Source organism: Natator depressus, chromosome 7, assembly GCF_965152275.1.
Source record: "Natator depressus isolate rNatDep1 chromosome 7, rNatDep2.hap1, whole genome shotgun sequence".
NCBI lineage: Eukaryota > Metazoa > Chordata > Testudines > Cheloniidae > Natator > Natator depressus.
The window spans coordinates 56,007,878-56,023,542 of NC_134240.1; the positions used below are offsets into that span (position 1 = coordinate 56,007,878).

The window sequence follows — 15,665 nt, forward strand, 5'->3', positions numbered from 1 at the left end:
TTTACACACATGCATGTACTGTTGGTTCTGTTAGTAGAAGATACTGAAGGTACAGAGGTAAGTCAGGTGACATTAGTGACTTGCTCGCTGGAGGGCAATGAGAAGGAGCAAGTGTCTTGATCTTCGTCTTCGCCTTTTGTCATCAAAGAACACTCAGAAAAGCTGTTTGCAGTCTTCTTGTAGCAGCGTTCTCCCAAGTGACAAGGTGAGTGAGATACTATCTTTTATTGGATCAACTTCTGTTGCGGAGACAGACAGGCTTTCGAGCCACACAGAGCTTACAGCTTACAGAGGAAACCTGCACAACGCCTACAGAAGACAAGCCTGGGAGGTTAAATTCATAACTTTGCTAGACATTAAAAATCATGGACTGAATAAAGATGCTGGATTTATGGTTTATTACAACAATGTATAACCCACTAACCTCCCCCACACAATAACTCGCAAAGGTGTGTTAATGGAGCACTTCACCTTGAATAGTCTCTTACAATATATGTTTACTTATGCTGAACAATCTGTTCCACCTTGTATTTAGCTGTGACACTGAGCACATTTCCAGATCTGAAGAAGAGCTTTGGGTAAACTTGTCTGTCACCAACAGAAGTTGGTCCAATAAAAGATATTACCTCCCCAACCTTGTTATTCAGAAAAGCCAAACTTGAAGTGGTTGTCACTTGAGGCGTTGGATTACATTAGCATGGAACAAATGCCATGTAGTGCAGGGCCACAAATCAGGCAGCGCTGGGGGCGGGGGCAGGGAGGGAGGGAGGCTATAAACCAGGAAATCAATGTAATGTACTGGGTGTTTTTGCTGCAATATCATTCTTCCCTCAAATTGCTAAAGGAAAAATTAATTAAAATTATACTGAGCTGCAGAAGTGATGGAGGATGCCTGATGGGGCTTGTGGGATGATTGTCTGTAAGTAATTGACAAATACATCCTTGGCTTGAATTGCCCAGAACATGCTGTCTTCCGGTCTTAAAGGGCAGTCAAAGGGATGCAGTATTTCACGAGTCCCCGCATCCTCTCTCCCAGTGAGTAGAGTAGTGAATAAGGAGCTTTGAATGGAACATATGTAAGATATATATATATATGTGTGTGTGTGTGTGTATATATATGTATGTATGTATATATATACACACACACACACAGATAAGTTGGAAGTTACCATACGGACTGTGAGAGGCTAATTAGTTAAGATGAGCTATTATCAGCAGGAGAAAAAAGCTTTTGTAGTGATAATCAAGATGGCCCATTTAGACAGTTGACAAGAAGGTGTGAAGATACTTAAGGAAATAAATTCAATATGTGTAATGACCCAGCCACTCCCAGTCGCTATTCAAACCCAAGGTAATGGTATGTAGTTTGCATATTAATTCAAGCTCAGCAGTTTCTCGTTGGAGTCTGTTTTTGAAGCTTTTCTGTTGCAAAATTGCCACCCTTAAATCTTTTACTTAGTGGCCACAGAGGTTGAAGTGTTCTCCTACTGGTTTTTGAATGTTATGATTCCTGATATCAGATTTGTGTCCATTTATTCTTTTGCATAGAGACTGTCTGGTTTGGCCAATGTACATGGCAGAGGGGCATTGCTGGCACATGATGGCATATATCACAGTGGTAGATGTGCAGGTGAACGAACCCCTGATAGTGTGGCTAATTTGATTAGGTTGTATGATGGTGTCACTTGAATAAATATGTGGACACAGTTGGCATCAGGCTTTGTTGCAAGGCTAGGTTCCTGGGTTAGTGTTTTTTTTGTGTGGTGTGTGGTTGCTGGTAAGTATTTGCTTCAGGTTGGGGGGCTGTCTGTAAGTGAGGACTGGTCTGTCTCCCATGATCTGTGAGCGTGAGGGATAATTTTTCAGGGTAGGCTGTAAATCTTTGATGATGCGCTGGAGACGTTTTAGTTGGGGGCTGAAGGTGACAGCTAGTGGTGTTCAGTTATTTTCTTTGTTGGGCCTGTCCTGTAGTAGGTAACTTCTGGGTAGTCTTCTGGCTCTGTCACTCTGTTTCATCACTTCCCCAGGTGGGTATTGTAGTTTTAAGAATGCTTGATAGAGATCTTGTAGGCATTTGTCTCTGTCTGAGGGATTGGAGCAAATGCGGTTGTATCGTAGAGCTTGGCTGTAGACAATGGATCGTGTGGTGTGTCCTGGATGGAAGCTGGAGGCATGTAGGTAAGTATAGCGGTCAGTAGGTTTCCGGTATAGGGTGGTGTTTATGTGACCATCGCTTATTAGCGCAGTAGTGTCCAGGAAATGGACCGCTTGTGTGGATTGGTCTAGGCTGAGGTTGATGGTGGGATGGAAATTGTTGAAATCATGGTGGAATTCCTCAAGGGCTTCTTTTCCATGGGTCCAGATGATGATGATGTCATCAATGTAGCGCAAGTAGAGATGGGGTGTTAGGGGACGAGAGCTGAAGAAGCGTTGTTCTAAGTCAGCCATAAAAATGTTGGCATACTGTGGGGCCATGCAGGTACCCATAGCAGTGTCGCTGATTTGAAGGTATACATTGTCCCCAAATAGTTATGAGTGAGGACAAAGTTCAGCCACCAGGTTTACCGTGACGTTATCGGGGATAGTGTTCTTGATGGCTTATAGTCTATCTTTGTGTGGAATGTTGGTGTAGAGGGCTTCTACATTCATAGTGGTCAGGATGATGTTTTCAGGAAGATCACCGATGGATTGTAGTTTCCTCAGGAAGTCAGTGGTGTCTTGAAGATAGCTGGGAGTGCTGGTAGCGTAGGGCCTGAGGAGAGTGTCCACATAGCCAGACAATCCTGCTGTCAGGGTGCTAATGCCTGAGATGATGGGGCATCCAGGATTTCCAGGTTTATGGATCTTGGGAAGCAGATAGAATCTGACATCAGGAATCATAACATTCAAAAACTGGTAGGCGAACACTTCAGCCTCTGTGACCACTCAGTAGAAGATTTAAGGGTGGCAATTTTGCAACAGAAAAGCTTCAGAAACAGACTCCAACGAGAAACTGCTGAGCTTGAATTAATATACAAACTACATACCATTAACTTGGGTTTGAATAGCGACTGGGAGTGGCTGGGTCATTACACATATTGAATTTATTTCCTTAAGTATCCTCACACCTTCTTGTCAACTGTCTAAATGGGCCATCTTGATTATCACTACAAAAGTTTTTTTTTCTCCTGCTGATAATAGCTCATCTTAACTAATTAGCCTCTCACAGTTCGTATGGTAACTTCCAACTTATCTGTGTCTGTCTGTCTGTCACTATATGTTCCATTCTACGCATCCGATGAAGTGGGCTGTAGCCCACGAAAGCTTATGCTCTAATAAATTTGTTAGTCTCTAAGGTGCCACAAGTACTCCTGTTCTTCTTGCGGATACAGACTAACACAGCTGCTACTCTGAAACCGGAGTTTTGAATGTAAATCTCCAGCTTTCTTGGGGGAAAGGGCATTGTGAAGACTAAGGGGAGAGTTAGGAAGGGTATTGCCTCTTTGTCTAATAACAATCTGTATTTATTTATGGTGCATCTCATGTAGATGGTTCCCAAAGGCCTTTTATCTTTGATCTTCATCTGGCTTCCGTTCCCATAGTATCTGAGCACCTTACAGTCTTTAGCATCTGTCTCCTGGGAGGTAGGCCAGTGCTATTATCCTCATTGTACAGGTGCAGAGCCCAGAATAGAACCCAGAACTTCTGAGTCCCAACCCAGTGCTCTAGCCCCTGGACTCTCATTTAACTTTCATAACGTCATGTTGTTCCTGAAGAAAGCTCCCTTGGCTTTTTGAGGTGAATTGGAGAGTAGCGGTGGGAGGCTGGACTGGGACGCAGGAAACTTTCATTTCCAGCTCTGCTGCTGCCTTTCTGGGTGACCTTGGGCAAATCCTCTCCGTGTGCCTGTTTCCTTGTCTGTAAAATGGGGGGTATGATACTGACCTTGTTTGCAAAGCACTCTGAGATCTACTGATGAAAAAGCACTGTGTGGGAGCTAGGGAGCTATGGGCCCCAGAAGCTTGGTTTGCCTCGTAAGGCCATTTCAAAGGCTGTGACTCACAAGAGGCATTTCAGAGCTGTGCACGTCCTGCCTGTTGTGGTGTGCAGGGTGTTGTGTAACCTTCTCTATCCATTTGGGACAGGACTGGAGCCTGCCTGGAGTTTCTCTCTGGGATTTAGTTCAAAAGAAAGGGAAACACGTAAATAGAAGTGCAGACCAAACTGACAGCTTGTGTCCAGTTTCTGTCTCTCTCCAGCCTCCCCACCTCTGGGTTTTGCCCTCAAAGTTCCATCTCTGGTTCTGTCAGTACGTTTGTGGCTGGCTTGGAATGGAGATTCACACCCATCTCCTCCAAAAGCAGTTTTTCCAGCCTGCTAATTGGTTATTTATATTTAGACATAAATGCCTCACTATGCAGCTAGGAGTTTATGCACTGTGTCCGTATAATGGGAAACTGCTGGCTCCTGCCCAGCAGCCTCTGGGGATGCAACCCTGGAGGTTTTGTTTCTCTGTTGAAATCAATAAGAAATGAATGAATATGCCTGAGATTGCAGGAACTAGAAGATCCACAGCAGGCTGAGTCTTTAGATTAATTGGCTGCAGCAGCCCTAGCCTGCATTGGTAATATGGGCGCAGTGGCAGTACGTGGCTTTCATTTGCTGTGTCTTATTATAGTGATGGATGGTAGAACCTGACTCTGATACACTGCAGAAAAGAACATTTTAAAGTCCCTGGATGCTAGGCCAACACTAAATGTTCCAAAGATCAAGTGTAGTTATCTAGGCCAGGAGGGGGACAAAGTAATGTGAGCTTAAAGCAAATTCTAGTCTTCACATTTCTTATTGTGGGTAGGTTAGAATAAGTGGTGATTTAGGTGGTTAAAGTATAATTCGTTTAACCATCACAAATCCTAAAGGGGGCACTTCTTCCAAGAAAGTTGGCTTTGAAGGAGGTTTTCAGGTCTTCCTGGAATCAGTCGACTTCTGTGTGGCATTTAAGTGCATGTAACAAAGACAGCAGGCTAGCCCCATATACAAACAGTTCCCCTGCACCTACAGATTTAGAGTGCCAGCTGCAAGACTCGTGGCCCCATGTAATGCAACAGGTGAGACCTGTAGTCAAGGTTGGGTGTTTGAAGGAGGATATTGTTGCCTGTGGACCCATTAAGTCAATGCAATCAAACACAACTTCATTTTTTACAATCTTTTAAATGCAAACTGCTTCCCTAAATGCTAAGGGGTAGCACATGGAGAGATGTGTATGAACAGAGGGATGAAGACTTTTTCAGTTTGATTCAGAGCCTGGGTTTTACCTTTCATCCATAAGATGCCGAGCTTTCCAAATCAACTTAAACTGTTGACTTAGGGTATGCCATGAAGATAGCGGTAGGGAGGGACCAATTTAAATAGACACTTTGGCAAGTCGACGGTACCTTCATCCCAAAGCCCTTTAAAACTCTCTGCATGCACTGCCGGCTTGATGAAGGCTGGCAATCAGCGCACTGTCTGACAGTGAAGGGGAAAGGACATTTTGGCCAAGGAAGCCAGGTCAAAATCCTTGCTCTTATGAAAGACACCACTGGGCATTGAACGTTCACCCAGGGCAGAGGAGTTTTTAGTTCTGAAAAGTAAGTAAGTTGCATAGACTTGGAAGAATGAAGCAGTGAGTTAACCCAGTTGCAATCTGAGCCTGTGATTAATGGGGGGGAGGGATAGCTCAGTGGTTTGAACATTGGCTTGCTAAACCCAGGGTTGTGAGTTCAATCCTTGAGGGGATCTGGGGCAGAAATTGGGGATTGGTCCTGCTTTGAGCAGCGGGTTGGACTAGATGACCTCCTGAGGTCCCTTCCAACCCTGATATTCCACGATTCTATGATTGGACACTCAGTATTCCAAACCTGATGCTTAAACCATTGAGTCACGCCACTTCACTTAGGGCTTGTCTACACAATCAGACCGCTGCAAGCTGGGGTGCGAATCTAGCCTACAGTAGCCTGTTGCGGACTAGCAGTCCCCGTATACCTGTCTGTTTGTTACTGTGTCACTGACTGTTTGCTAGAGCACCTTGATCTAGTCCTAGCTAACGAACTGTTAGCAGGCATGTGTCAGTAGGGTGCTCCTGGATGGTTACAACACAGCAAGCTAGTGTGGACTAGATTCACACCCTGGTTTGCTGCTGTCTAATTGTTTGAAGACAAGGCCTAAACTTTGAGCTGTCATACCACAGTGTGTGGACATACCACAGTAATGTTCTTTCTTACAAAGAAGCCACAGTGCAAGTGGTCAGTCACTGGAGTCCATAGGGGGAGTTGCTTTCCTGAGTACAATATGGGCTCTCCTAGACTTGCTCACCACACCCTGGAATGGATTATGTAGTTGACCGGACTGGAGTCACGACGATTCACAAGAATCCTTCTTCCTTTTTCATGTCTGTAAAGACTAAGAGGCAGCAAGCAGCAGGAAAGTTCTGAATATTAAAAAGGCCTAGATCTTCTTTCTGCTAACCTAATGATGGCAGACAATATAATCCATGCCACTGAATAGCGCCGTTCTCAGCTAAAATAACACAGCATTCAGCCAGGGGAGAGCATGTATTGTTCCTTAAAGCGGGTCATTGTATATCCTCAGATGCCGGATCGCAGCATTGGACAAATCCAGGCATGAGAGGCTCGTTCATTAACACATTGTCATCTTTCACAAAAGTGTTTTATCGAGTGCCAACTGGAATGAATGCTAATTCCGGCCTGATCCTGTGGTGTTAGGATAAATAGTTTCCCAGTAGGGGGCGTTGTAGTAGGATTATGTATAGGAATTTAGAGATCTCCACATTCGGAAGTGCATGATGAGAGAGCACAGTCTATGTGGAGAAGGAATAATGCCTGAATGTAGCATTCTCTTTGCTCCCTCTCTATGCTTGAGCACTGAACAGCCGTGCTGTGCACCCACCACGTCCAGTCGACTCAGAGGGAGTTGAGGAAGCTCAGTGTCTGGCCTTTTTGGTTCCAAAGTACTCATTTGGTGTCCTCCTTTTTCACCAGGTTTCTTGGGCCCTTTGCTTACTTATTTTTGGGCTTTATTCTTCCTGCCTGCACAGTGATTTCTTTTTGTTTGTTTTTTTTTTTTTAACCAGGGGAATTTTTCAGCCCACTCATCCAAAATCATTGTCCTCTTATTCCTGAGTTGGTGGCGTTTGCACAGATCATCAGCAGAAATATCAGCTGGGTGCTTTGGTTCAGTGAGTGACCAACACACTCGTGACACATGGAGGCCCTTGGCAAAGGGCTGTCTTAGTTGCTAGTTTATTTTAAAAAATGCAAGAGGATTAGCACTAGTGAAAGATAGTGACAGCCCTGAAAATTTTTGTCCTTTATGTGTCCATAGTATTAAGAGCTGTATAATGGAAGCCAATTGCTGTGCACCACACTAACTTGATTGGTCTGACATACTTATGAACAATGTTATATTATGTGCCAGTCGATGGCACTCTTTATATTGACCATGTACATACACCCACATAAGCAGGGTCCTCTTTTATATAAACCCCTGTAACACACACAGCAGGGGTAGTGTAGGCAATGGCATGGCAATCTTTGCTTGCACTGTTCTGCTCTGGGGCCACCACCTCTAGGAATGAGAGATGAGTTCAAAGTGTGTCTGTTTTTTTGCCATGTATGTGAAGTTTTGGGGGGGTTGTATTGGCGGTGCGCATGACTGATTTTTTAATTGACAGGTGCACAATATAAATCTGTGTGTATGGGGGGAAATTAATGCTGAAAAGTCCACTGCAATTAAATCCTGCTCTCACTATCTCCTTTAGACCTGTTTCTGCCAAAGAAATTGCACTGGAGTGTATATCAATAATAACCACCCAGTTCTTACGGCGCTTTCGTCACTAGCTCTCAAAGTGCTTGCATATCATTACCCCCATGTTACAGATAGGGACACTGATATGCCCAAGGTCACACAGCAGTTCAGTGGCAGAGCCAGGAATAGATTCCAGAGCCATTGTGATCACCTGGTCCGACCTCCTGTGTAACACAGACCAACTCTTGAGTCCCACTCCAGTGCTCTATCGACTAAGACTCAATGTTTTGAATGAGGAGCCCGCTGCAGCTGTGAGGTGCTGAAACTCTAGAGGCAGCATGCTCTGGTGTACACAGCACTGCCCTGGCACTTGAGACCTGGGTTCTGTTCCTGGCTCTGTCACTGATCTTCTCTGGAACACAGGAATGGGAAATCCCTTCATTTCCCTGTGCCTCTGGGACCCTCTCTAACTCGGTCATGTCTGTTGGGATTGTAAGTTTTTGGGGCAGGAACTGTCTCCTACTCTGTGTTGGGACAATGCTAATGCAATAGAGCCCTGATGTCAGCTGGGGTTATACACACTTCTGTAATGCAAATTAATAAAGCCCCAGTCTCAGTTGGGGCTTCTGTGTGTTACTGAAATACGTTAACAAGACGAGAGGTAGGTGAAATAGTTGTAGCTAATGATTTGCTTGGTGGATTTAGTGCTTTCTTTCAGTTCACGAGTTATGTGGGAACAGACTTTGATCTTCATCAGTTTGTTACTTTGAACCTGTATGAGTTTATTGGGTGGTTCCCAAAGCATGTCTGTCTGTGTGGCTGATAGTGTGTGTGACTGGTCGCTTGAGTGATGTTTAGTGTGTTTGCTCCCTGATTGAATGACCGAAACGTCTGTAAACTGCAGGAAGGAAATCTGAGGCGACTACACTAGAGAGATAGTGGCCCAGCTGCATTGCTGTAAGCTCTCTAGTGTAGCTGCTCTAAGCTGACAGCAGAGAGCTCTCCCGTCGGCTTACTTACTCCAGCCCCCGCGAGCGGCGGTAGCTATCTGGGCGGGAGGAAGAAGCTTTCCCGCCAGCAGAGTGCTGTCCACACTGGCGCTTAAGTTGGCATGAGTTATATTGCTTGGAGGTGGCTAATTCACACTCCTGAGTGACATAACTTTATGTCCACTTAAGCCAGGAGTGGGCAAACTTTTTGGCCCGAGGGCCACATCGGGGTTGCGAAACTGTATGGAGTGCCCCCCGAAACAGCCTGGCCCCTGCCCCCTATCCACCCCTCCCACTTCGCACCCCCTGACTGCCCCCCTCAGAACACCCGATCCATCCAACCCCCCCACCTGCTCCTTGTCCCCTAACTGCCCCCCAGGACCCCACACCCCGCCCCCTGACAGGCTCCCAGGGACTCCCACGCCTATCCAACCGCCTCCCTGTCCCCTGACTGCCCCCTGGAACCCTCTGACCCTTATCCCCACCCCCTTACCATGCCGCTCAGAGCAGCAGGAGCTCGCAGCTTGGCCCGAGCGGTGGGCCAGAGCGCAGACGGTGCAGCGAGCTGAGGCTGCGGGGGAGGGGGGACAGCAGGGGAGGGGCTAGCATCCCCGGCTGGGAGCTCAAGGGCCAGGCCTTAGTTTGCCCACCTCTGACTTAAGCTGTCATGTAGTCATGGTCTTTAAAGAGATTCCAAGACAGTTGTGCAAACACTTCTACTTTTGCAAAAAAAAACCCTGTAACTATGAAGCTGTATTTATTATGAAGTGTCTGAATCTGACCTGTTTTTCTTTTTTTCCAGTTGTTGTTGGTTGTTTGCTTGGTTTCTTGGTTTTTTCCCATTTTTTTTTTGTTGAAACTTTCAGACTTTATCAAAATGTTTCCTCTACCAAAAACCTGTTTCTAGGTAAATGAGCAATTCTGTTAATGGTTTGGGGGGGGGGGGGGGGAATGATTTTTTTTTAAATATGAGGCACAATTCTTCACAAAAAAAGAAAAAAAAATAGCTGTTGAAAATTTGTTGAGGAAAACTCATAAAAATTCCAACCTGCACTACTTAAAAAGCAAACTTTCTCACTCAGAACAGTTGCAGAAGAAAAGACCAACAGGAAAAACAGAAAGGGCCAGAGAGGTATGTTCAGTTAACCAACAGGTGCTGGTTACTGATTGCAGGGGCAGAGGAAGTAGAATGACAAGCTAGAGAAACTTCTTGTTCTGATGTAGCTTGGGATTGAAACTGGTTAAGAGCCATGCATGTTAGTTACTGTGAGTAAAGTATGGGATGTTAAGGAACTCACATGCTTTGGCATCACTGCTTGTGAGTGAAACTTATAGGGAAACAGCTCTGCTTTTCCCTGAATAGGAGGATTTATTTTCATCTTCCATCAGTGCAGCATCGCTGCAGCCTATGCCAGGTGTGATACTGCTATTGAGTGCTGCGCACAATGAAGGTATGAATAAATGTGTAGAACATGTTCAGACCGAGACCTCTACCAAAAAGGAAACTGCTTGAAAAGCTGGGAAGAAAAAGCTTAACTATCTCATGTCACCTGGCTGAAATTGGAGTCCACATGAATTGATTGCAGGTTAGAAGTTCTATTTTTTTTTTTAAACAAAAGCTAGTACATTGTTGCAATTAATGTTGTAGTCTGTACCTGTGTGTAATTTGGAGCCTGCTCTTGGCAAAAAGTCAGTTTGAGAGATGTGGGTTTATAAGCTTCTTTTAGTCTGCTGTTTTGCTCTCTGAATTTCTTGGGAAATCTTCCTGTTAAATTTAAAGCAAGAATTTTTGGGTGCTTTTGAGATGCTTCATACAACTCGTGTGCTGACAGGTTTGGAACTTGTTGTAACCTCTTAGATAAAAGGACCTGGCCTGTACTCAGGGAAAGCTCCCTGCAAATGCCTGAACAAACAGAAGAGCGACTGGAAATAAATGTTGGAGCAATTCTGCTTTTGTCGCAGGCTATCTTTCAGAATCATGCACGACTTCAGAGCAAAACAAATTCCTTCGCTGGGGCTGGAGGAACTTCCTGCCTGGGGATATAGAATAACATGGAAAATGCAACAGTGGTGTTATGTAAATCCATGGCCTGGCCTAGTCTTGAATCTCATGATTGGTGCTGATTGCCTCCTCTAAGAGACAAAATAACACACAGCAGAAATAGGAAAGTTCTTGAGAAAGAGATGATGAAAATAATTGGAGCCAATAGGGGCCTCCGTATGTTTCGTGAAATTAGGGGGGAAGATAGGGTTGTTTGGTTGGAAAAGAGGGTGGAAATAGAGTAGAGGTGAATAAAATTGTGGTTCAGTGGATCGGGATTGGGAGTCAGAGGGCCTGGGTTCTGTTCTTGACACTAACCCTGCTATGTGACTTTGGGCAAGACCTTAGCCTCAGTTTCCCCATCTGTAAAATGGGGATGATACTTGTGTCTTTTGAGCTGTATGGATGAAAAGTGCCCATGTAAGGGGGTGGGTATTAAAATAAAGAGTGGAGTGGACTAGGTTCCCCAGGAGCTCCTATAAACAAAGAATGAGGGCACTTGCTGTAATTAAAAGGCAATTTCAAGTAGATAAAAGAAAATTGTTTGGGGTTTTGAAGTAGTGCAGCAGAGTAAATTGAAACAAACAAATACTACGAATAGCTAAGGAGAGGAGACGTGGAGCACAAGGAATGTCTTTTTTGTGGCATAAGAACTCCCCTGTGGAACTCTCTAATGCAGGATGTTGGACTGTTCCAAGTGATTTAGTGACACTCCAAAAAAGATGAACAATTTATGTGAATCACAGTTTCTGCCAGTACAGTATCTAAGACACATGTTGCAAAGGCTAGACATCTTGCTTTCTTCATTTGTGCTCGGTAGAGACCCCAGCTGAGACTGAGGCTGTTTCACTGTGGTAGGCGCTGTACAAACATAGATCCTGACAGTCGTTATCGGGAGGAGCTTACAGTGTAAACAGACAAGACAGAATTATTGGCGCCATTATGCAGATGAGGAATTAAGGCGCCTGGATTAAAATGACTTGCCCGAGGTCACACTAGAAGTCTGTGGTAAAGCTGGGAATTGAACCCAGGTCTCCCCAGTTCTTGTCTAGAGGTTTGGCTACAAGCCCGTCCTTCATCCACTTACTCTTTTGTGGAATAAGCTAATTACCGGTTGGGGACAGGAAAGGCCTTAGTTAGGGATTGGGGCCCCTCCCCCAGAGATCTGACCATCTAAGTAGAATAGCTGTATTTTGTAGTTGTTGACTTTCTGTGAAGCATGCATTGTTCTTTACTGTTGGAGAGAGGAGATACCTGATGGGATGGGCCGTTGATCTGTCCCAGGATGGCAGGACTGCAAGAGGATGGATTGCTGAACTGCATTGCGTGGATCAATCTGGGAGCACTGAGGTGTGCTGTGCCGAAAGCTCGTGTGGCCAGTGCTTTGATGATGCTGGGCTCCAGCCCTTCATCCTGAGGATGGACAGTCACTCTGTTCATAATGTCTGACTTTGTGGGCTGATCTATGTTATGAGGAGAAACTTCAAAGTTTTCTGTAAGTTCCAGCTAGCTCTGCTTTTTGGCCTTGCAAAGCTCGTTGGCCTTGCAAAGCAGCAAAGCTTGCTTGACTGTCTGTGATTTGACACTGTTCTAGCTGGTTACACATTATTTATGCTGTGTTAGGCATTGGGTTGTATTTACTTAGCGTGTCAGCTCTTTGGGACAGAGGTTGTCTTTTTGTTCTGTGTTTGTAAAGCACCTAGCACCAGGGGTCATGGGCCATGACTGGCATTCCTAGGTACCACTGAAACACAAATAATAATGACTAGCAAATGATGTAGATGAGATTCTGTTGCTTGTGACCCATTTGATTGAGTTTGTGGTATGTAGCTTACAAAGGAAAGGAGCAGAGGTGAAAATGGTTTTTTTTGAAACACTCACTGAAATTTTGGTTTCCATAACTTGATTTGTCAACTAATTACACTGTCATTTTGTTTGGAAACAAAAATGTGTCCTCAGGTTTGTTTGGTTTTTTTGGTTCCTCCCCCCTGTCCCACACCTTGGTCTCTTCCCCTTTTCTCCATTGGAAAAAGGGCCAGGAGAGGGCCAACCCCCTGACAACTTTCATATTGAATCATTTATTCAGAAATGAAAAATTCCAGGAAAATTTTTGAATGAAACAAACAAACAAAAAAAGTGTGAGAAACCTGTGGAAAATATTTACATTCCCTCTAGTGCTGGCTGAAAAATGTCTCGTTATCACAGTATTACAGTGCGGGAGGGCGGGACCTGGGACACAGGTGAAGGAACTCACACAGCGAATCTGTGGCCGAGTCAGGAAATGCTTGGCAGCTCCACAGGGTGGAGTCTGAGATGATTTTGGCCGAGGGAAGGGGGCAAACTGGGATGCTGTGTCTGGTGGTTCGTGATAACGGGAAGAGAGAGATCATCTCCTTTGGGGATAGCTTTTGGTCTCCTTAGCTTACAGGGCAGCTGGTGCAGAGGCCAACTACCACCCATAGTGCAGTTAAAGTTCCCTTTGATTAAGAGGGGAGGGTTAGCTTAATGGTCTAATCACCAGCGGCCAACTTCTGTTTGCCTTACAAGTATAGTCCCATGGACATCAGTGAGAGCAGGAGTTGGTCCTAGACTCAGTGCAGTCACAGGTTCAAATCTAAACAGGGGACAACACATCCTCTTCTTCTTCTCGAGCAACTGAGCTCCACTCAGCATAGGGGGTTGGGGTGTCTCATTTGAGTCTCTAAAAGCCACAGTCCTCTCTGCTCTGTGGGACTTTCCTATAAGAAGGGGTTTGGACAGAATGGCTTCTCCTTCCGCTGATGTGCCCTGAGAAGTTTTTGGTTGCTGCCCTCTGCCCCAGAAGTAGCTGTGTGCAAGTTTAAGGGCTTTGGGATGGAAGGGGCTATACAGATGTGAACTGCTCCTGTTTGTTAATCAAGTAAAGTCAGTCACTCATTTCTGTGTCCCGTTGCATAATTTCTGTCCTTTTGTTCCTTGGCTATTCTGATGTCTCAGGAAATTCACTTTATTTTCAGCTGTGTGGCTTTTTTCCCTGCCAATTACATTTTAAAGGGAGATTTAAAATATAAAAATTGTATTTGGGGGGGAAATCCCTTACCCAAGTTAACATCATATATTTAAAAAACTAAACTTTTTTTCTATACATCTTTTCACTCATTCTAATGTTGGGGTCCTTTTTGCATTTCATGTGGTCTTGAAAACAAAGCTGGAGTGGTCAGTTAAGCATGATGTCCTCTGGGCCATAGGCACTGACTTCTCCTCTTTTCCGTGGGTGCTCAACCCCTTGCTCTGCCCCGGCCCCACCCCCAGTCCACCCCTTCCATGAGGCCCCGCCTCTTCCTACCCCTTCCCCGCCCCATTCCAATCCCTTCCCCCAAGTCCCCACCCCCTCCCTGCCCCTATTCCAACTCCTTCCCCAAATCCCTGCCCCAGCCCCACCTCTTCCCAACCTCCTCCCCTGAGTGCACCACATTCCCGCTCCTCCTCCCCCCCGCCCCGCACCCCGAGTGTGAAAACAGCTGTTTGGCGACAGCTGGGCAGGAAGTGCTGGGAGGTAGGAGGAGGAGCAGGGACATGGCGCGCCTGGGGAGGAGGATGTGGGGCAGGAAGGGAGGGGAGTTTGGCTGTTGGTGGGTGCAGAGCACCCACTAACTTTTCCCCATGGGTGCTCCAGTGCCTATGCTCTGGGCACTAGCACAGTTTGGTTGTTTGTGTTTTCCATGCTGCAGGAAACCTTTTTCAATGATGCAAACACTTGCATTAAATTGACGGTGGTGGGGCAGGAGCATCAAGCCTTTCTAGTGACAGCAAGTCAAGTTCACCCCTTGTATAACTTCTTGACTTTAGTGGAATACAGCTGGGATGAATTTGCCTCATTATTTTCTTATTTAACCTTTTGTTTTATCATTAACATACACAAACTTTCCATGCAAGTACTAACAAATCTTATTCAAAACCTGTGTTCTCTTTAAAAAAGCCATTTGTGTTTGATCAACCTCCTCTCATTATCTGTGTGTTTCTTTCGTTGAAATTCTAAAAATGGTAACTCTTCATCACAAAGTCATCTTGATTCTAATCTGGCTGTCATTTTTTCCATGGAAAGGATTTCATAGGCTTTATTTCTCCATGTCACAAACGTTGAGGGATCTGTCCTGTTTTATTATTTTTATGGCACCTGTCTTAAACTCCAGGCTTTTAACAAAATTAAAACTCTCTAGAAATTGCAAGCTGGACCCAATTACAAAACTCCCCCTACAAAACTCCACTTTACAGTATCTGGTGCAAGTTGTTAACACACAGTTCAAATCTAAATCTGAGCTGCAAACTGGCTGACATTTTCCCTTTTTAGCTGGGGGAAATGCCGGTTAATTGCCCCAGTTGTAGAGTGAGATGCGGATAAAGGGCGAATTGTACCACTTAAGCCCCTGGTTTGGAGCCAGCAATAAAACAAAGGAGGGCATGAGGAATCCTAGCTATTCAGTTCCTTTGACTCCATTCTGGTTATTCAGCAAAAGTGGCTTAATTTAAACATTGTATCTGGCCTCCATTAGTCTGATGGTTCCAGCCTCATTTGAAAAGCTAGTGTCATTTATGACCTTTTCCCAGTCCCTACCATCTTTCAGTCCGCAGGGGTAATTCTGGTTGCAATGTGGACCATATACAGTCCTTTATAGGACTGACAATTGTTTTCCAAAACAGAGCTGAACTAACTGTAATTTATTTTGCCTTTGTCTCCAGCTGCCTTCTGGGGAGATATTGCTTTAGATGAAGAGGACTTGAAGCTGTTTCAGATAGACAGAACTATTGATTTAACAAAGCATTTGAATGAGAATACAAGACACGCTACAGGTAAGTGCAGTTAATATGAG

The 15,665-nt window shown here is 45.0% G+C and overlaps 1 protein-coding gene across 1 annotated transcript in view; it reads left to right on the plus strand.

Annotated features, from left to right (window-relative positions):
* Positions 1 to 15,665, plus strand: part of TLL2 (tolloid like 2) — a 172,816-nt gene that overhangs the window by 39,887 nt on the left and 117,264 nt on the right. Inside the window, exon 2 of the mRNA XM_074958542.1 lies at positions 15,535 to 15,645. Coding sequence (XP_074814643.1) covers positions 15,535 to 15,645 — 111 coding nt within the window. The remainder of the gene's footprint in view (positions 1 to 15,534; positions 15,646 to 15,665) is intronic.